The sequence below is a fragment of the Thalassophryne amazonica genome, chromosome 2 (genome assembly GCF_902500255.1).
Source record: "Thalassophryne amazonica chromosome 2, fThaAma1.1, whole genome shotgun sequence".
Taxonomy (NCBI): domain Eukaryota; kingdom Metazoa; phylum Chordata; class Actinopteri; order Batrachoidiformes; family Batrachoididae; genus Thalassophryne; species Thalassophryne amazonica.
In genome coordinates, this window is record NC_047104.1 from 135,251,651 (window position 1) to 135,274,363 (window position 22,713).

The 22,713-nt window shown below is 42.7% G+C and overlaps 1 protein-coding gene across 1 annotated transcript in view; it reads left to right on the top strand.

The window, feature by feature from the left end:
- The first annotated feature begins 330 nt into the window (after positions 1-330).
- Positions 331-22,713, top strand: part of fbn1 (fibrillin 1) — a 269,481-nt gene continuing 247,098 nt past the window's right edge. The window contains exons 1-3 of the mRNA XM_034194183.1: positions 331-593; positions 716-982; positions 6,225-6,307. Of these exons, the coding sequence (XP_034050074.1) occupies positions 792-982; positions 6,225-6,307 (274 nt within the window). The 5' untranslated portion in view covers positions 331-593; positions 716-791. The remainder of the gene's footprint in view (positions 594-715; positions 983-6,224; positions 6,308-22,713) is intronic.

Sequence of the window (22,713 nt, forward strand, 5' to 3'; positions counted from 1 at the left end):
TTTTTGTATGTTGTGTATACACAGATACAGAGACAGTAAAAAAAAAACTTTATCACTATCACACATCTTCGACTGGTATTCTGTGCTTTAATCTGTTTTTATCTTTTCGTGCAGTGCATCGATATTTCATTCTGTGACAGCAGCTGTGATGTTTTTTTTACTGAATGACAATAATAACGAGTCCAAGTCCAAATCTATTTGTGCGTACTTCAGTGTTGTGTTTTGCACTTCATGGCCCCCGTACTTATAGTGTCGCGAAGCAGAGAGAGAGAGAGAGAGAGAGAGAGAGAGAGAGAGAGAGAGAGAGAGAGAGAGAGAGAGAGAGAGAGAGAGAGAGAGAGACTTTAGCCATTCTCATCCTCTGGAATGCATCAACTCCTCTAACTTATCTATGCAGGGAACAATTGGATGCGCAGGACTGAAGAACTTGCGATGCGCATCTATTTATAGCAGCTCATCGCCACAGCTCTGAGCTTTCTTCTTCTCTGCGGTGTAGTTTTTCCACTTTATTTTCTTTGACTCCACGTATTGCTTATTGCAAGTGAAAGTCAAATCTGTCGGGTCTGGGGCGAATCTCCTGTCCGGGAGACAAGGTAAGAGAACTTTATCACTAAACTTTGGTGACTGCGCGCTGAATCCGTGCAGTTTTTCTGCTGTGCGCTTCTCTTGCGTCTTTTCTCACTTTTTTTTTTTTTTTTTTTTTTGACTTGTGCAGCTTTGACTCCAGACTGCAGAGGCTGTCCGGGTTTTGGAACCGAGTTCGTAACGCGCCCTGGAGTTAAAGAGCGGACATGCCGCACAGTGAGCGCGCAGGCCGTGTGGCGCAGCTGGCCGTGGCGCTGTTGGCCGCGCTGGCGCTTTACGCACACTTTGGAGACGCCGTGGAGACTGTGGCCACCGAGGACAGCGAGGTGGCCACCAAACCGTCAGACCCCAGAGCCAACAGGGCCAAGAGACGGGGAGGGACAGACGCCCTCAGGGGGTGAGCGCGCTTTGATTTCAGCCTCGATTCAAAACTGTTTTGTCATTTCTGCTTTGGAGCAGCAGGTGTCTGCTTCTTCATGATCACAGAAGAGCAGAAGACACTGGTAGTGATTTTCTCTTTTCCTTCTTTTTTAATAAAGCAGACACATGACTGACACTGTCTGAGATGGGAAGTTTGGAACAACGTTCAGTAATTAATTATTGGCAAGCAGATCACATTCCTGCTGACTGCAATAATAAATTACATCCAAACAAAGGAGGCCATTGGTCTTGTGTGGCTGTAGGAAAGAAAGTTAGTGAGAGAGAGAGAGAGAGAGAGAGAGAGAGAGAGAGAGAGAGAGAGAGAGAGAGAGAGAGAGAGAGAGAGAGAGAGAGAGAGAGAAAGACACTTTCTGGCCAAAAACACCACGCCCCAGTTGTGGATAAATCACATCTGCAGCTGTACACAGTGGGTCACTGCTGCAGAGATTGTGTGCATGTGTGTGTGAGAAGACAGAAAGAAGTGAGTGGTGACAGCAAGCAACTGAAGAAGGTCAGGCAGTAGACTGCTCAGTGACACGCTGGAAGTTCTTGAAGGAAGTGCACACACTGTGTCAGGCTAATTTATCAGCACAAAAATGTATTCAGATTGTTTCTTTGTCAGATTTTAAATAAGGGTGACATGACTTAGGCCAACCTCTGAGTGGAAACAGGCAGATGATTTGGCTTTGAAGATGTATTGCATCACTCTGCTTCAGTCCTCTCCTCAGGGAGCTTTAGTGGCTGAAGTCTGCTGTGTGCTCTGACAGGTCAGCACTAATCCTTTAATATGTCAGAAATCCTTTCTCTTATACCACGGCACTATGCACCTGACACAGTCTAGCCCAAAAGCACAGACATCTGCCACTGACTGGTTGGTATCATACCGAATTACAACACACTCATGGTAAACATGGTAAACGTGGTAAATCCAATCTATTTGTACCCAGCTCCTGGCTTTGTGTTGGTATTTCCCACTGCTTAAATTCAGAGTGTGTTTGGGCACACCCCTTATGGACCCACAGCTGCACCTCAACCATCAAAACAGGCCCCCAGATTGCCTGCATAACTTAATCATTGGAGGATTTTTCTTCATTTGTCCTAAATGTAGATGTGAACTCACATTTATGACAGATCTCAAATGCCTATTTGAACATTTTACACAATTTTTAAACCAGAATGCAAGAAAACCTGACGTTACTGATTGCTTTAAAATGTTTAATTTGCTGTACCTCGAATGATTCAACTATTAAAGCTTATATTTTATTGAAGTAAAATAAACTTGGCTAATTTGAAAATAAAAAGTATCATTTCTAATTATTTTGTGCATGCTTCACTATGAAAAGCACATGCTTTTGCAAGCTTGTGGTGCAGCCCACAGATCCACGTCACTGATCTTCTTGTTTTAAAGTGAATTGGTGAATTCATAAAGTGTCCAGATCCATATTTCTTCAAAATTCTGGTTGTAGAAGTTTAATGGATTTAAGGTGGCTAGGTTTGTAGTTGTGTGCAAGAAGTTATGATTAGGTTCTATATGTTGTTAGAGTTGAATCTTCCATCATTCACAACCTATGGGGAAAATAAAATAAAATAAAATTGTTTTCCTGTAAAAAATAAAGTTGTTTTTGGGCCCTTTACAAATTAGCCAGTTGGGTTGCATTTCATATATCTTGTTTTTCCCTGTGTTGAAGCAGCAAAAAGTTGTGGAGACACAATATGTGTTTGAAATGCATGTAGGGGGTGGTGGGGAGGGTGTGTCCCCATCTACCCAGCTTTCTTGCCCATGCCTTTGTGCCATTTTTGACATTTTAGCCTTTAGACAGGATTCTGACTGATGTGAAATTTTTACGCATTTGTCTGTCGCCATGGTTAAATCTGCTAATCCAAACACTCCAATATTAAATTTTTATGCAGTAAAGATGGGCCCATTTTCAGTATTTTGGCTCCTGTGTCGATTGCCTTATCCAAAAAATGCAGCACACACATCTGCTTAATGTCAACCGGAGTGCAGGTTGAATAATTTATCTAAATGTGGTTGGCAAGAAATATGTTTCCACAGACTTCATACCAGTTGATAAATGGTCATATTTCAATGTGGGGACTAAACCATAACTGATCTTCTGCCCATGAAACGTGTGTAGAACTGTCGCAGACCTGTAGTTGTCAGGATATGCTGAGCGTTCAACTCCATGTCAGACTAAATATATGTCTAGATCATGTTTGTTCAGTATTTTGTTGTAAATATTACCAGAATCCATGGTACAGATTCTCTCCAAGAGCAACTCTAAAGCAAAGGATTTAATCTGGGCATTGTGATCACTGTACATCAGTCACATCAAAAATTATTTGAGTTGCTTCGATTGTTGTAAATATGGTGTACTCTTATGGTTTTTGGACTATGAAAAGATTATCTTATTAGTTTTGAAGAGGGCTGAGATGGAGAGGCTTAGGTGTTATCCTGGGCAGAATATTGGGCACCCCTGACTTTTAAGTCAGGGGTGCCTACAGAATGTGAAATATTTCAATTTCAATTTCTTTTCATTTATATTGCACCAAATCACAACAGAGTTGCCTCAAGGCGCTTCACACAAGTAAGGTCTAACCTTACTAATCCCCAGTGCCACAGTGGTAAGGAAAAACTCCCTCTGAGGAAGAAACCTCAAGCAGACTGTGCTTGGGCCATGCTACAGACATAAATTACAGAACAATTCACAAAACAAATATACAGGAAATTCTGTTGGTGCGAGGACAGGAAGGTCTCCAGCACGAATACCACACCCATCTCTGGATGGAGCTGCACCTTAAACACAGAGAAAAAACAGAATCAGCCATCAGAAAGACAAGAAATACTATATAATTTGTCAGCATTAAACATCAAGAAAAACAGGAAATACTAAGGTGATCGCCGGCCACTAGTCCTAAGCTTCACTAAAAGGCCCAGAATTTAGGTAAAGTTGAGGCCGCGGGACGCTCTGCTTCCTAATAAAATGAATTAAAAGAGCAAAAAGCGTAGAACTATACTATGCCAGTATGCTAGCCATACGAAAGGGAAAATAAGTGCGTCTTAAGTCTGGACTTGAAAGTCTCTACAGAATCTGATGTTTTATTGACACAGGGAGATCATCCCACAGAACAGGGGCACGATAAACAAAAGCTCTATGACCCGCAGACTTCTTATTCACCCTAGGGACACCAAGTAGTCCTGCACGCTTTACACTCATCACTTTGTCAGGCACTCTCTTCACCTCAGAATGCAAAGCCCGGGCCAGTACGTAAGGTTTAAGTAGGTCAGCTAGGTAGGGATATCAGGTCAGATCAGGTCTGACAGCATTTGCTGGTGTCGCGGGTCACCTCATCGACACTACAGAACTGCCATGGGTCCTGGATAACAACCACCCAGGCAGACAACCGGTCCATCACCCTCTCTTAAAAGTAGCCGTCTATCTGCTGCTGCCAGATAAAATGGATGAATTCACTTAGCTGTCTCACAAATGTCACTGCTAACACAAGCAAATCTCTCTACAAGTTTAACACTTTCACCAAACTCACATACACTTCTGATAATCAAGTCCACAAAGCCATTGAATGCCTGGATCTTGAAAAACCCAGACAGTCCAACTCCTCACTCAAGTGCTGCAGTCAGGGGATATGTTGATTCTGCAAAGATCACAGCATCGTCCACTAAGTCAAGATCAGGAACCCTTTCTTCTCTGACAGGTGCCTAAACTGCTGTTCTCCATGACCCTACCCAGCAACTGCTCTAGCATGAAGCTGTGTAACTGATGATACAACAGATAAAAGTTTCACAGTGCCCATTTTTTTTCTACTCACAGCCACAGAAGTCTGTAGCTCCTTCTGAGCTATCATAGCTGTATTGGCGGCTTCCTTCACTCGTCCCCTTCTTGCACACTCATTCAGTTTTTGAAAACTACCAACACCAGACAGGTTTACCACACAGTACCACCCTGAATTTTATAAATGACGAGTGTAAAAGGATTGCAAAACAAGATTTTGAAATTTTCATCAATTAATTCTCTGACTTGTCTCAAGAAAACTGTAAAATTTGATGATTTACTGTAACTCAGTCAAAGGGTGCACATGACTGTCACATATATTTTATCTTTTTTTTTTTTTACTTCATTTATTCATTTTTTGCCATTTATCTGGGTCCGGTGTTGCTGACCGAACAGTCCCCCCTAAAAATCGGTCCCCCCTGCCTTCACTGCGCATGCGTCATTTTGGAGCTTCAGCAGCAATTCATAGATTATCACCTTGTTTCTGCTTCAAGCTGCACTCGTCATCATTTATCTCAGCAACAGATATCTGAAGCTTTTGTACAACAATCATTTCCACATAAATTCAGAATTATTTCATAATAAAAGACGGGGGAGTGATCAGAGTGCAGCAGCACATCTGAGACTGACTCTCTGAGTCTGACTCTCTACACCCAAAGCGATCAAAGGGAATAATGTGATTATTAACCATCAGATGACAAAGTAAAACCTCTTAAATCATTCTAAAGTCAGTTTTAAGCAGAAGCGAGGCGATAATCGGTGAATCGCCGCTGACACTCTGACATGACGCATGCGCAGTGAAGGCAGGGGGAACCAATTTTTAGAGGGGACCGTTTGGTCTGTGACATCGAGTTGCAGCAGTAGCAAGCTAAGCAGCTCATGCCACACTTTATCCTTGGACAAGTCCTGTAACTCTTCCCAGGTGTTCATAAGCCAGCTGGGAAGTATCCAGCGTGTTCTGGGTGTTCCCCGGGGTTTCCTCCCTGTTGGATGTGCCTGGAAGACCTCCCTCGAGAGACAACCAGGGGTATCCTCACCAGATGCCCAAACCACCTCAATTGGCTTCTTTTGATGGGAAGAAGCAGTGGCTCTGCTTCGAGTCCCTCCCGGATAGTCAAGCTTGTCACCCTGTCCATTTCAGTACTTTAAGTAACTTTCTGCATTTCTTACATATACAACATTTGTTCAGATATGTTTGCTTATGTACATATTTTAAATTCTGTACTTAAGATTCAGGGTGGTGGGGTTCATTCTCTGTCGAGGAGTATAAAATGTGTTTGATGTTCATCCAACCATCACTAAAGTGGGTCTTACTGAGGGATCTTTGAGCAAGGCACTGTAGCCATACCACCACAAAGCACACAGGAAAAAGTGCTCTGTCTGCAGTGAGACATTCTTGCTCATTTTCTTGTGTTGCATCTTCCACAGACCCAATGTATGTGGCTCGCGGAACAACGTATACTGCTGCCCAGGTTGGAAGACTCTGACCGGAGGAAACCAGTGCATTGTTCGTGAGTATGACCTCTGTTATTTTATTCCACCTGGAGGCGAACTCATTTAGACAGATAGTCATGTTCTTTATCACCACCTGTTTATTTTTGGGATTCATCACCCTGCTACCTTTATTGTAGTATCCAGGCATTACTTCACACCTGGAACACAATGTGGAAGCAGTTACTGCCAATACTCAATGACGACTAATTAAATGCACACAAAAACACAGACGCAGACAGAAGTCCCCCGGCCACATTCACCAGTCTCTTCATTAGGTACACCTTGCTCCTACCACGTTGGAGCGGCTTTAATTCTTCCTGGCGTACTGTAGATTCAATAAAGTGCTGGAAAAAAAAGAGATTTTGGTTCATTTTGACATGATAACATAACAACAGCTGCCACCAAGTCTTCAAACCAGAATTTATTTGCTTGGTTGTTTTTTCCGGGAGAAAACTGTTGGTAAATTAAAAAACAAAAAGACAATTTCGGGCTCTACGAGTATAATTATAAATTAGAATTGCGTGTATATGTAAAGTCTGTATAAGTATTGAAAAATGACTATTAACTACAGGTTATGCCCACTGGGGAGGGTCCACTAGTCCTAAACTCTTTATATTATTTGATGGTGTATATTCCAACCACAAACTGATTTTAAAGTTCACAAATATATGTAGTACTTTCAAATAGTAAACAAACCAGATCCAGTTTTGTTCACTTTATAAAAATAAAACATGATTCTGTTGACATACACCATTAAGCACCTTTAATTGTACTATTGTCTATAAATCAGTTGAATTGAAAGTCAACAAATAATGGTAATTCACTACAATTAATTTTTTTTAATTGTCACACTTTTGTAACATTACTTAACCTACTTTAGTGCAACATATAGCCTCCCATAAACATAAAAACAACTTCATCATGCTCTCCTTAATACTAGGACTAATGGGAAGTTCCCATGCTAACTATGCTAGCCTGCAGCTGTCAAAGTTGCTAGGCGACAAGTGAGGCCAGGATAAGCTAATGATGCAGTTGCAAAATGCATCATTAGCTTAAGCAAAATACATCATAAGCCAACTGTTCTCATTTCAGAACAGTTGGCCTACCCATGTGGTCTTGTAAGGTCCGATCTTCATAGAATGTAGCCTTAGTAGGACTCAGTCCCTAAATAGAGACGCAAAACTTATTTAGTGTAACTGGATCTAGCTAAACATTTCAAACATTACTTTTAGCCTTTCTATCAAACACGGATGAAGTTGACATTTAAGACCAACCTTTATAAGGTACATAGCACAGTGAACTCTTTATTTTGAACATGTAGATTAAAACGCGTCAAGCATGACGTTCAGAAGAAGACAGGAAGTGACCTCAGTGCTAAGTTATTGCAAGCAGAAAATGTTTTACTTTCGAATAAAAATGGGGGGGGGGGGGGGGGGGGGACGTTATTAACTGGTTGCCATTATTTCAAATAAATGTTTGTGTTCTGAATTATTACAAATATAAGGTTTCTGGTTTTCTTCATTGCAATATATCAGTTGTGTTTGAATTTTGTTTTTATTCTTTGAACTTGTTCAAATCCTTGGTTGCCAAACAATCACACCACCATCAGCCTGAATTGTTGATGCACGGCAGGACAGCAACATGTTTTCACATTGTTTCCAACAAATTCTGGCCATACCATCTGAATACCGCACCAGATATCAAACCTGCATGTACTGCCCCATCACATCCATAAACCTCCTCTTTGGTCTCCTCCTTCTTCTCCTCCTGCCTGATGGTTCCATCCTCAGCCTCCTTCTCTTGATATACCCTACACATACCCAAACCATCTCAATCTTGCCTCAGATATTTTGTTTCCAAATTGTTCAAACTGGGTGGACCCTTTGATGTACTCATTCCTAATCCTGGCCACTCCTAACCAAAAGCTGGGCCTCCTGTCTTTTTGACTCCAAGCCATACACTTAAAGGTGATCTCTCTGGTGTCTTGAAAAACTTTCCCTTTCACTCTTGCGGATACGCTTCTATGACAAATCACTCCTACCACAGTTCTCGACCCACTAAACCCTGCGTTTTCGCCTCTTTGCCACATTTTTCCATTATTTTGAACAGTTGACCCCAAGGATCCAAACTCACCCATCTGGACCACATCTTTTCCTTGAGGCCTTACTTTTTCACCACACTGCCTGTCATTCACAAGCATGTGCTCCAGATGGCACACCCAGTGCCGTATTAGCTGTCTCCCTCACCAGTTTCACTGTAGTGTCTCTTCTCCACCATTTGGTGCCTGTCTCACCTCATCATTGAATTTCACATGATAGTCTTACTCCTTTAGCTTCCACCATCTGAACTTTTGTTTAGCCCTTGCTCTTTTCCTCTTTTCACCTTCACCATCTTCTTGTAAATTAACATTGTAGAGTCTCCAATATTTTTCAGATTGCATCTCCTACTTAGGACATAGTCCACCTGACTGCACTTTCCCCCACTCTTATATGTAGGCCTGCGCTCCTCCTTCTTCTTAAAATAAGTATTCAAGACATTCATTTCCATCCTGTTTGCAAAATCCACCACCATCTGCCCTCTCACATTCCTCTCCTTGATACCATATCTACCCGTTACTTGATCATAACCTCTGTTCCCTTCACTAACATGCCCATTTAAATCCACTTTAATCACCACTCTTTCCTCCTTGAGTACACTCTCTAACACCTAGTCTAACTTTCTCCAGAAATCTTCTTTCATTTCCATCTTGCAACATACCTGTGGAGCATATGCAGTGATGACATTCATCATCACCCTTTTCAAGTTTCAAATTTTACACCCATCACTTTGTCAGGCATTCTCTACACCTCAGCATTCTTAAAATACTCTTCCTTTCCAGTTGCATCATGATAGAATAATTTGAACCTACCTCCTGCTCCTGTCCTTACTACCCTTACACTTGGTCTCTTGTATGTCTACCTTTCTCATCTCCATCATTATCAGCCAGCTCTCTCCCTTTACCAGCCTTACTGCCAACAATTAAAGTTGCAGCTTTCACCTACACACTTCTAAACTTTCTCCTCTCCTGCTGTGATTGGTTATGCTCTCCCCCTCTCCTTGTTCTTTGTCCGGTAATAGTACGTCTGTCATCACCCTGCTGTAGAACAGCACCAGTGGCAGTCGTTGTTGATCCAGTACGGAAATTTGATTTATCTGCATGTTTCCTTTGTCACAGTTTATGCCAGATGCCCTTCCTGACGTAACCCTCCTCATTTATATGGGCTTGGGACTGGCACTGGTTTGTGCACCCCCCCAGTGGTGGAGATACTTTAAAATTCCTCTTCCTGTCCCCTAAATGTATTGGCATTACTTCCAGATTAATCTTTTCAGTGAGAACAAAAGTTTCTTCATGGCTATGTGTTCAGGCTTCACAATTAAAGGCTTTGTATGATATGTCTTTTCAACAAATTACCATAGGTTAACAAGTTTTTTTTTAAAACAAATATGTTTGGATCCAGCAATACCTCACTACATTACATTACATTACATTAATTTAACTGATGCTTTTATCCAAAGTGACTCACAAGTGAGGATTCATGGTCAAGCTGTATATTGAAGGGGGCTTCAGCATAAAAATAAATACTAAGATATCAGCATAATGATGCATACCATCTTTACACACATAAGCAATCCATGTGATGTGCAACAATGTAAGCAGTGAAAGGGAGAGAGAGAAAACAAGGGCATTGCAAGTGCAAGTTAGGCATGTTAGGGTTGTTAGAGATGTTAGGAGAAGAGCTACTCTTGCAAAAACTGTGTTTTCAAGAGTTTCTTGAAAATTAGAGAGGGATACCCCTGCTCTGACAACATATAACACGAGTGTTCCACCACTGGGCGACCACGAAGTACAACCCCAATTCCAATGAAGTTGGGACGTTGTGTGAAATGTAAATAAAAACAGAATACAATGATTTGTGCATTCTCTTCAACATATATTCAATTGAATACACCACAAAGACAAGATATTTAATGTTCAAACTGATAGACTTTTTTGTTTTTGTGCAAATATTTGCTCATTTTGAAATGGATGCCTGCAACACATTTCAAAAAAGCTGGGACAGTGGCAACAAAAGACTGGGAAAGTTGGTGAATGCTCAAAGAACACCTGTTTGAAACATTCCACAGGCGAACACATTAACTGGAAACAGGTGAGTGTCATGATTGCGTATAAAAGGAGCATCCCCAAAAGGCTCAGCTGTTCACATGCAAAGATGGAACAAGGATCACCACTTTGTGGACAACTGTGTGAAAAAAAATAGTCCAACAGTTTAAGAACAATGTTTCTCAATGTTCAATTGCAAGGAATTTAGAGATTTCATCATCTACAGGCCATAATATAATCAGAAGATTCAGAGAATCTGGAGAATTTTCTACATGTAAGTAGCAAGGCCGAAAACCAACATTTGAATGCCCGTGACCTTTGATCCCTCAGGCAGCACTGCATTAAAAACTGACACCATTGTATAAAGGATCTTACCACGTGGATTCAGGAACACTTCAGAAAACCATTAACCGTTAACACAGTTCATCACTACATCTACAAGTGCAAGTTAAAACTCTGCCATACAAAGCGAAAGCCATACATCAACAACATCCAGAAATGCCGCTGCTTTCTCTGGGCCCGAGCTCATTTGAAATGGACAGACGCAAAGTGGAAAAGTGTGCTGTGGTCTGATGAGTCCACATTTCAATTTGTTTTTGGAAATCATGGATGTCGTGTCCCCCGGACAAACGAGGAAAAACACCATCCACATTGTTACCAGTGCAAAGTTCAAAAGCTAGCATCTGTGATGGTATGGGGCTGTGTTAGTGCCCATGGCATGGGCAACTTACACATAAACATACCACTGTCCCCGCTTTTTTGAAACGTGTTGCAGGCATCCATTTCAAAATAAGTAAATATTTGCACAAAAACAATAAAGTTTATCAGTTTGAATATTAAATATCTTGTCTTTCTGGTGTATTCAATTGAATATAGGTTGAAGAGGATTTGCAAATCATTGTATTGTGTTTTTATTTATATTTTACACAACGTCCCAACTTCATTGGAATTGGGGTTGTAGAATAGTCTAGGTTACTTTATGTGGAGCAATGGCAGCATGGTCTGAGATGGATAGTCGGCCATCAATCATGACTCCCAGATTTCTTGCCAATCTGGCTGGAGTGAGAAATAGAGATGTGATATTTATATTCATATTACAATCTATAAATTATTTTACTGATTTAGTTGAAGGTTGTGTTCTTTCATCCGTGAGGATATATCTGTGACACAATCCGAGCTATGTGCTGACTCCATGGGATCACCTGGCAGGAATGATAGAGACAGTAGGGTATCGTCTGCCTAGCAGGGACATGAGAAGCCATGAGAGTGGATAATCAGAACCAGGGAGGTTGTGTATATGGCAAAGAGAAGGGGCCCCAGCATAGAGCTTTGGGGCATTCCTGGAGAGAGGCAGTGAGGTGCGGACTAGCCATGATACATTAAATGAATGCCTCGTTAGATAGGCTCAAACCAAGAATGCATTTGTCTGATATGCATGTTGGAGAGTATAGATGGTAGCATGTGGTGGTTAACCATACCAAAAGCACCAGAACCAGGAGTTTTTGTTACTGCTAAATTAAGTAGAATAGGTAAAGAATATTGACCTGCCACTCCTACAGTTTTTAAGGCTCGTTTCACAGATATTAGAGCCATTTCAGTGGAGTAGTCACTTTTAAAGCCTGATTGATTTTGATCAAGAAGGTCATTCTTTGAGAGGAAGACTGTGACCTGGTTGAAAACTGTCATCTTGATAGCTTTAGATAGGAATGAGAGATGCAAGAAATCTCTCTTATAAGGGAGACCTGGACAATTTTTGAAGTGGACTGTAGATGTGCCAAAAACTAGAGGACACAGAGAAGTAGATGCAGTAAGACTAGTGCACGTTGGGTTACTTGTTGCACCCTTGAACCTAGGGGTTCAAAGAAAGCCATGTGGTAGGACAGCTACATGTCGAGTTTTTGTTCCACCCTTATCCGAAAGAGACGGGTTGAGAATTGGTTACTGATGGCTGCCCCTTTTTCAGTAAAGACAGAGGTAAAGATGTCAGCTGTGAGGTTGGCAGCTGTCATCTTTGCATGAGTGGAGATTTGAAGGTGGAGACCCCTAGTGAAAGCAAGGGAGCAGCCAAAGGGTCTTACCTTAGTGAGACTGTTGATTTTGTCATTACAGAAAGCAGTCTTTACAGCAGAAATGCTAGATGAGAAGGAACTCAAGAGTGTTTGTTTGCTTGTGAGATCAGCAGGGTTTTTTTTTTTTTCTTTTTTCGATTTGTGCCATTTTCCCTTAGCAGCTCTGAGATCATAGTGCAGCAATTGGAGAGTATCATTGAGCATTTGAGCCATGAGTGTGGCTGGGTAGCATGAGTGGGTCTGGTAGAGGGCACAAGCTATTCAGAAAAGAGCTCTGTGTGGAACTGAGAGACTCTGGGGCATCATTAACCTCTCGAGAGGCGAATGTGCTAAGTGCAGGCAGAGCACAGGCAACCACTGAGGAGAAGTGGATGGAAGATTGGTTTCTGAGGTAGTGGTGAAATGTGACCAATGGAGGAGAAACAGAGGGCTGTTCTATAAGGTATACGTTAAACTGAATGAAGTAATGGCCAGAGTGGGGTAGGCCACAGTTTTGGGTGAAATTAAGGTGAGCCTAATACCTCATCAAGATTTAGTATTAGGAACAAGAAGTTCACAGTATTGGGATCGCTACCATGGATGAGCGTGGGACAGTCATGCTCAAGGATGGAAGGCATCACGAGTGTCCAACTCATCCACAAATTGCCCAGTTGCACTGGTGAATGGAAAATGACAACTAGATAGACTTTAACTAGAGCATGTTTGTTCCAGGACAATGGATTATATTCCCATTTGTTGGAAATTAACAGGCCCGTCCAACCTTGTCATTCGAATGAGAGGTGTGAGAAAAGTGTAATGAGTGGAAGGCGCAGCCACAGCAGCATTGTTTTCAGATTTGTCCAAATTTCAGTGAGAGTGAGTAGCACTAGTGATCGATGGTGAGCACAGGCAGCAATGAAGTCAGCTTTGTAAACAGCAGACTGGCAGTTCCAAAACCTAAAGCCCCTTTCACACCAGGCCAACGTAGAGTTGAGTAATGCGGCATACCGACTACGCCGAGCTTATGCAGCCATACGTGGCAATAAGCTGAGGGACACAATGGGGTCCGCGAAATGGACACAAAAAGTTAAATGTTTAACTTTTTCTCAGACATTCGGCATAGATCACTGCATCCAGTGCTCTGTGCAAGTCTATGCAACGCTCCACTAATGTATGCAAGTCTACACAATATTGCGCTACTGTACACCAAGCCTCCGCAAGTGTACTCTACCCTCCATCATTCTGGCGAAAAATCCTTTTAGGTTTTTTTTTTAATCACTACATACCTGCATTGCTAGATTTTATTCATCCTGCTGGACTCTGCTGAACTTTGCTGGCAGGAAAACTTCAAAACCACAGAAGAAGAAGAGGCGGGCCAAGCTTTCCTCCTGCACAGTAGATACACATTACAATGCAACTCGACACAGGCCTGGTGTGGAAGGGGATTAGTAGAAAATTGGACAGCTGTTGGTGAGAAATGTTTTAAAGACTGGAGGTTAGCTAGGTTTCTGCACTGTTTAGCATAGTGATGGCTTCTGTTTGAATCAGAGATAACAGGAATGGCATAGCGGTACATAACTGCAGGCATAGAGTGGGAACCATGTTAGGAGAAATTGATCTCTTTGTCTTTCTGTTGTCTTGTTTTAGTCCTAATATGTTCCACTCCTCTATGACGTGTCATTGGCAAAGCAACAGGTTGCACAGTCTCCATTCACAGCCACTGAGGCTTGGAAGTGCTTCAGTGTTGCACATTTTTACAGTCAAGACCACCTCAACCAAGCCTACATCATGGCCAGGACCAGATATATAGAGACCGAGACTTTGAGGAGTGGAAACCAAGTCAAAACCAAGGCAGGGTGAGACCAAGTCAAGACCAGGACCAGACCGGTGCAACTCCCACATTTCAGTACACATTTTCAATAGAGTGTGGAATATGCAGACCACAGGCACAACTGATCTGAAAAATCCACATAAACATCCACATAAAACAAACATTGAGAGCTGAAATAAACAAAGCCATCTTCATTCAACACTACTTTTCCAAGCTTTACCATCCACCAAACACAATACAACATTTGTGGAGCCTTTGTGGGTGACACTTGTGTTACTCCAGAAACCATCATTAGGTATAGAATGGATTAAACAATTATTCAGTACTAAAGATTTTACTTTTCTGTCTTTTCTCAAAAAATATAGCAATTTTGTTTTTGCTTAACCAACAGCAGTAAACCTTGTATTAATGTCTGCAGTTTGCAGTTTAATTGAGAAAACACAACAAGCTGTAAATAATAGGGATGTCCCAGTGTGATCAGTCTGGCCCAATCAAAGCCTTTTTTAATCGGTCAATATAAAATTAAACCCAACTCACCAAATAAGTGCGGGTTCCTGCTACTGCATTTTATAAACGAGGTGGTAGTGCACTGAACAGAGACTCATAACTGCTGCAGCTTCACCACAGAACCCCTAAGCATTTTAACATGCTCCTTTGCTTTAAATACACAACAAGCCGATTTTATTCACACAGGTCATCAAAAATGTGCGTCAGTCTCACTCTGTTTCAAAAACACATTTCCCTCTCCATTGCTTCATACGAGGTCTGTACCTTTTTATTTTTTTGCAAAAACCTGATGGATTTGAATCACGTGTGCTTGCATGAGCCAACCTTGAACCTTTGTGCGCATGCGTGAACTTTTTCACGTCTGTCAATTGCATCATTTTCTGGTAAGCAGCCTTTGTGTGAGGATGTGCAGTGAACGCGGCGGATTTTCATTTCAAGGAAAAAGACGGAACGACTGGAGCAGCGCCGCATCAAATTTTGCCAGAAACTGGGCGACAGCCAGGTGGAAACCATTCGGATGATTCAGACGGCTTTCGGTGACTTTTCAGTTGTGTGACTATCCGAGAAATTGTGGAAGAGGTGGGCATGTCACAGCATGTCCTGTGAGATTTCAACATGGAGGCGCTTTTGCTGCGCCGTCAGCAGCAGCATGAATTTCGCTGCAGCTCTTTTCATGGCCAATTCTTCTGTCACAGTGGAATGTACCGCAAAAGTGCTGATGTCCACCTCTTCCGCAATTTTCAGATAGTCACACAACGGTCCCGCATCACCACAGCGTTCACTTTGGAATGATTTGGTCATTTCAGCATGTTGATGGCCGACCGGAGCGTGGCTCGCTCTCCACAGTTGTGCGGACATCTTTAAACCGGTTGTACCGCTCCTTAATCTGTGTGATGCCCAAAGCATCGTCACCGAAAGCTGTCTGAATCATCCAAATGGTTTCCACCTGGCTGTTGCCCAATTTCTGGCAAAATTTGATGCGGCGCTGCTCCAGTTGTTCCGTCTTTTTCCTTGAAATGAAAATCCGCCGAGCGCACTGCACACGTCCCACACAAAGGCTGCTTACCAGGAAATGATGCAGTCGACAGCCGTGAAAAAGTTCACGCATGCGCACAAAGGTTCAAGGTTTGCTCATGCAAGCACACGTGATTCAAATCCATTAGGTTTTTGCAAAAAATAAAAAGGTCCGATACTTTTCTAACAGACCTCGTATATGTATCAAGTCTGTTTACGATGGATGGCACATGTGATATACCCTTCTTACTAGCCCGTCAGGTAAACAAATAAAATAAAATAAATAAGTTTTTCTCATTGCTGTGATGGTTTCCTCCTCTTTACTGAGACAGTATAGGTATGTAGCCAGGAGTGCAAGGGGTTGAAAGCAGCCCCCCCCCACCCTATTAGAGTAAATGTCCACTTTTGAAGATTTTTTAAAGACTTTTTTTTTCATCTACATACAACAAAAACAACACTCACTCATCTTCAACTACTTACTCCAATTAAGGGTCACAGGTGAGCTGGAGTCTATCCCAGCAGTCATAAGGCATGAGGTGGGGTACACCCTGGACAGGACGCCAGTGTGTCGCAAGGCACAACAACAACAACAACAACAATAATAATAATGATGATGATGATGAATGTACTTTTAACAACTAAAATTTTGCTCAATCACTCAATCACTGAATTTTGTGGAATTGGTGAGCAATATAAAAAAAAATCTGTTAACGTAATTTAAAAAAATAATGAATTGGAGCATTAAGTAAGCAAGCTTTGTTTGAAGGTGTTTTTATTGTTTTGTTCATGCAAGGCAAAGTTGTTAAATTGTCAAGCACTGACAGTGGATTCAGAACTCAGAACTCAGAAGAAGTTTATTGTCATTGCCAATGAACAGGATTCACAGACTAGGAATTTGCTTTGGTATGATGGTGCAACATTAAACAGAGAGCAATATAAAATGCAAAGATAAAATATGTGCTAAAATAAGATAAAATATAAGATAAAATATGAAATAGAAATATGAAATATGAAAGGCTATGTACAACGACTCAAACAGAACAACAGTGCAGTGGGAGGAGTGCAATTAAAAACCAGAGTACATTCTCTAAAGTGACCTGTGATAAAATTATAAAGTGACAGAGTTAAGGTTAAGGTGACTGAGTTATGAAGTGTTCATGAGTTTAACGGCAGAGGGGAAGAAACTGTTCTTATGGCGGCAGGTTCTGATCCGGATGGACCGTAGCCTCCTGCCTGAGGGGAGTGGTTCGAATAAAATTTTATTACAGAGATTAGAGCATGCCATAGGTATTAAAGGCACTGCACTGCGGTGGTTTGAATCATATTTGTCTAATAGATTACAATTTGTTCATGTAAATGGGGAATCTTCTTCACAGACTAAAGTTAATTATGGAGTTCCACAAGGTTCTGTGCTAGGACCAATTTTATTCACTTTATACATGCTTCCCTTAGGCAGTATTATTAGACGGTATTGCTTAAATTTTCATTGTTACGCAGATGATACCCAGCTTTATCTATCCATGAAGCCAGAGGACACACACCAATTAGCTAAACTGCAGGATTGTCTTACAGACATAAAGACATGGATGACCTCTAATTTCCTGCTTTTAAACTCAGATAAAACTGAAGTTATTGTACTTGGCCCCACAAATCTTAGAAACATGGTGTCTAACCAGATCCTTACTCTGGATGGCATTACCCTGACCTCTAGTAATACTGTGAGAAATCTTGGAGTCATTTTTGATCAGGATATGTCATTCAAAGCGCATATTAAACAAATATGTAGGACTGCTTTTTTGCATTTACGCAATATCTCTAAAATTAGAAAGGTCTTGTCTCAGAGTGATGCTGAAAAACTAATTCATGCATTTATTTCCTCTAGGCTGGACTATTGTAATTTATTATTATCAGGTTGTCCTAAAAGTTCCCTAAAAGCCTTCAGTTAATTCAAAATGCTGCAGCTAGAGTACTAACGGGGACTAGAAGGAGAGAGCATATCTCACCCATATTGGCCTCTCTTCATTGGCTTCCTGTTAATTCTAGAATAGAATTTAAAATTCTTCTTCTTACTTATAAGGTTTTGAATAATTATCTTAGGGACCTCGTAGTACCATATCACCCCAATGAGCACTTCGCTCTCAGACTGCAGGCTTACTTGTAGTTCCTAGGGTTTGTAAGCGTAGAATGGGAGGCAGAGCCTTCAGCTTTCAGGCTCCTCTCCTGTGGAACCAGCTCCCAATTCAGATCAGGGAGACAGACACCCTCTCTACTTTTAAGATTAGGCTTAAAACTTTCCTTTTTGCTAAAGCTTATAGTTAGGGCTGGCTCAGGTGACCCTGAACCATCCCTTAGTTATGCTGCTATAGACGTAGACTGCTGGGGGGTTCCCATGATGCACTGTTTCTTTCTCTTTTTGCTCTGTATGCACCACTCTGCATTTAATCATTAGTGATCGATCTCTGCTCCCCTCCACAGCATGTCATTTTCCTGGTTCTCTCCCTCAGCCCCAACCAGTCCCAGCAGAAGACTGCCCCTCCCTGAGCCTGGTTCTGCTGGAGGTTTCTTCCTGTTAAAAGGGAGTTTTTCCTTCCCACTGTAGCCAAGTGCTTGCTCACAGGGGGTCGTTTTGACCGTCGGGTTTTACATAATTATTGTATGGCCTTGCCTTACAATATAAAGCGCCTTGGGGCAACTGTTTGTTGTGATTTGGCGCTATATAAAAAAAAATTGATTGATTGATTGATTGATTGAATAAACCATGTGCAGGGTGAGAAGGGTCAGCTGTGATCCGACCTGCTCGGCCCAGAGTCCTGGAGACGTGCAGGTCGTGGAGAGATGGAAGGCTACAGCCGATCACCTTCTCAGCAGAGGCCACAATGCGCTGCAGTCTGTGTCTGTCTCTGGCTGTGGCCCCGGGGTACCACACCGTGATGGAGGAGCAGAGGATGGACTCGATGATGGCCGTGTAGAACTGCACCATCAGCTGGACAGGCAGCTTGGCCTTCTTCAGCTGCCGCAGGAAGTACATCCTCTGCTGGGCCTTCTTGATGAGGGAGCTGATGGTTGACTCCCACTTGAGGTCCTGGGTGATGGTGGTGCCGAAGAAGCGGGGACAGTCCACAGTGGTGATGGGGCTGTTGGTGAGGGCGAGGGAGGGCGGGGGGCTGTGGCTTTCCTGAAGTCCACGATCATCTCCACTGTTTTCTGGGCGTTGAGCTCCAAGTTGTTGCTGCTGCACCAGGTCACCAGCCGGTCCACCTCCCTCCTGTAGGCAGACTCATCCCCATCCAAAATGAGTCCGATGAGGGTGGTGTCGTCCACAAACTTGATGAGCTTTACAGAGTTGTGGCTGGAGGTGCAGCAGTTAGTGTACAGGTAGAAGAGCAGAGGGGAAAGGACACAGCCCTGTGGAGATCCTGTGCTGAGAGCCCGAGTGTTCGAGACATTCTTTCCCAGCCTCACATGCTGACTCCGGTCCGTCAGGAAGTCTGTGATCCACCTGCAGGTGGAGTCGGGTATGTGGAGCAGAGAAAGCTTGTCCTGGAGCGAAGCTGGAAGGATGGTGTTGAATGCAGAGCTGAAGTCCACAAACAGGATCCTAGTGTTCCTGGGGAGTCCAGGTGCTGCAGGATGGAGTGCAGGGCCAGGTTTATGGCATCATCTACAGACCTGTTGACTCTGTAGGCAAACTGCAGGGGGTCCAGGAGGGGGTCGGTGATGGACTTTAGGTGGGATAAAACCAGGCGTTCGAAGGTCTTCATGACTACAGACGTGAGAGCCACATGCCTGTAGTCATTAACTCCAGTGATGCGTAGTTTCTTGGGGACTGGAACTATGATGGAGGACTTGAAACAGACTGGAGCGTGACATGACTCCAGGGAGGTGTTGAAGATCCCCATGAAGACTGGGGCCAGCTCATCAGCGCAGTGTCTCAGGGTGGCAGGAGAAACACAGTCTGGGCCCGGGGCCTTACGTGGATTCAGCCTTTTGAAATGTCATCTCACATCCTCCTCTTGGACCGAGAGGGCAGCGGTGGGAGAGGGGGAGGTCCAGAGTGTTTGAATATCCAGTTGTGTGGGGGGTGGGGAGGTGTGAGTCCATGACTTCAAAACGTGAATAGATGATGTTCAGGTCGTTGGCCAGCTTCAGGTCGTCAATAGAACGAGGTGCTTTGGGCTTGTAGTTGGTGATCTCTTTCAACCTTCTCCACACAGAGGCCGAGTCATTGGCAGAGAACCTTTGCTGCAGACGTGAACTGTACATGGATTTAGCCTTTGCCACCTCCTTGCTAAATCTGTACTTTGCACCTCTATAGCTGTCTCTGTCTCCTTCTCTGAAAGCCACCTCTTTCTCCTGACGGAGCTGCCGGAGTTTAGGTGTGAACCAGGGCTTGTCATTGTTATATCTCACCCTGGTACGCTGTGGGATGATGCTGTCTTCACAGAAATTAATATATGATGTCACAGTGTCCGTGTAGTCATCTAGACTGTCTGTTGAAGCCTCAAACATATCCCAATCCGTAGTGCCCAAGCACGCGCGTAGCTCCTCTACATCTTCATTGCTCCACACTTTAGATGTCCTCACAACAGGGTTGGAGAGTTTTAGTCTCTGTCTGTACGCGGGGATCAAGTGGACCATCACGTGGTCTGAGAGTCTCAAAGCTGCACGGGCCACCGCGTGGTAGACAACAAACTGATGGTATTTTGGTAATTCCTGACTGAGATTCCCTTTGTTAAAATCACCGAGAGTTATAACAAGGGAGTCTGGAAAGTCTCTCTCCACGCTCATAATCTGATCCGCGAGCGCGCGCTCGGCCTCGTGCACATCTGCGGATTGACTTTAATGTGCTTGTAGTGTACCCTGTGCAAGTGTGATATTGAGGAAAATATGAGTATCAGATTGGGACTCTGTATTGGCAGATACTAAATATTAAGTGACTTGGTTCAAGATTGTGGGCAAATAAATAACTACAGTACATCTCTGGAGAGATCTGAAAATGGCTATGCACTGACAAGCTTGAGAGGTGCTGCAAAGAGGAATGAGCAAAACTACCCAAAGATAGGTGCACCAAGCTAGTGGCATCATATTCAAGAAGACTTGAGGTTGTAATTGCTGCCGAAGGTGCACCAACAAAGTATTGAGCAAAAGGTATGAATACTTATGTACATGTGATTTATTTATTTTTTTTATTTTAAGAAATTTTCAAAAATTTCAAAAAACTTTCACATTGTCATTATGGGGTACTGTGTGTAGAATTTTGAGGAAAAAATTAATTTCATCCATTTTCGAATTAGGCTGTAATGTAACAAAATGTGGAAAAAGTGAAGCGCCTTGAATACTTTCTGGACTCACTGAAAATAACCTTAATCCTAGCTAATATTCAAGATATGCTGAAGCTTATGGACACTCTTTCAGAAGTACAAAATAACATAAGTAATATATAAAGTATTATTATTTGTTACATATACAGTATTGACAATTAGGAAAGAATCATCAAGAGTTTGAACCACAGAAAGTAGTAAACTTTTGAATGAACGTGTCAGTTTTCAAAGAGGTCTGGCCATCTCAAACATTTCAACATTTTCAAAGCAACATATTATACTTAATCCAAAGAGGTCAAACATTCAGCAGCTGAACCGCAGGTAATTTATTGATATTCTTGTTGTTGTGGTTTTAAGCGGTGTTGAAATAAAATCCCAATTCCTTTATGTCTGGGGCAGAGACAAGACAGAATAAAAATGTGGTTGAGTCCAAGGTCTTAAAAGCGGTCTCAAGACTGGTTCAAGACCAAGACTGATCTTGAGTACCCCAACAGTAACACCCCATTTACACCAAGTGCACGACTGAGTTCTGATCGAAAAATGGCCTCTGCTCCCCATTACTCTCACTGGCTCTCGCCGGGGTTGCAGGCTGGTCACAGTGGGGTCTCCGTAGTCAGAACAACAATCCCTCCTGGTCGCCATCATTCCCCATCAGTCTCCAACAGGCGTGCGAGTGTACTGAACTGTTTAAAACACTCACAGCAGTTGTGCGACCAGTTAATAGATACATGGGTCTCCGAATTGGTCTTGGTAACTCTCACAGATCCCAAACAACTCCCAACCTGATCCTATGGGTCCTAATAGACTCTCAGTTGATTCTGCATGTGGTTTCAACACTGATCACGGATATGAACATATATTTCACCCACACAATTCAGTCGCCATGCAAGCTTGTTGTAAACGCAAATAACAGATCACAACGGAGACCAGTAAAAGACTTCTGAGAGTTCACAACTTTTCATGGTCTTGTAGGTGTTCTACAGGTGTCAATCTGGTGTAAACCAGGCATAAAGTTGTGACTTTTCTCACTGTCTCTTTCTTGCACACCACCCTGCTTTTGTAGATGGCCTACTCTAGATAAATTCACAATCTCTCTCTCTCTCTCGGCTGCCGATTGTTCCAGATGAAGGCTAAGTTTATGTTAGAGTTGCAAGGTGCCTTTTTCTCCATCCTTCAAGATACTTTTCCTTTCTTTTCCATTCAACAGTGATACCAGCATCAGCAATCCTCTTCTTCCACAGAACATGATCTCTAGCATTCTTCTCCCAAGTTCCTTCATCTATTTCTGCTGTCTTTAGGTGGCGCTTCAGGACATCCTTTTAGCGAAGTTTTTTCCGCCACAATTCCTTTTACCTGATGTCAATTCACCATACAGGACAGCTTTTGGTGGTCGATCATCTGACATGCTCACTACATGACCAGCCCATCGCAGTTGATTCTTTACTAACAAGGCCTCCACACTCTGCATATTAGCTCTTTGGAGAACTTCACCGTTGCAGATACGATCTTGCCAGGATAGACCCATGATGTTTCTCAAGTGATGGAGCTGGACAGTTGTAAG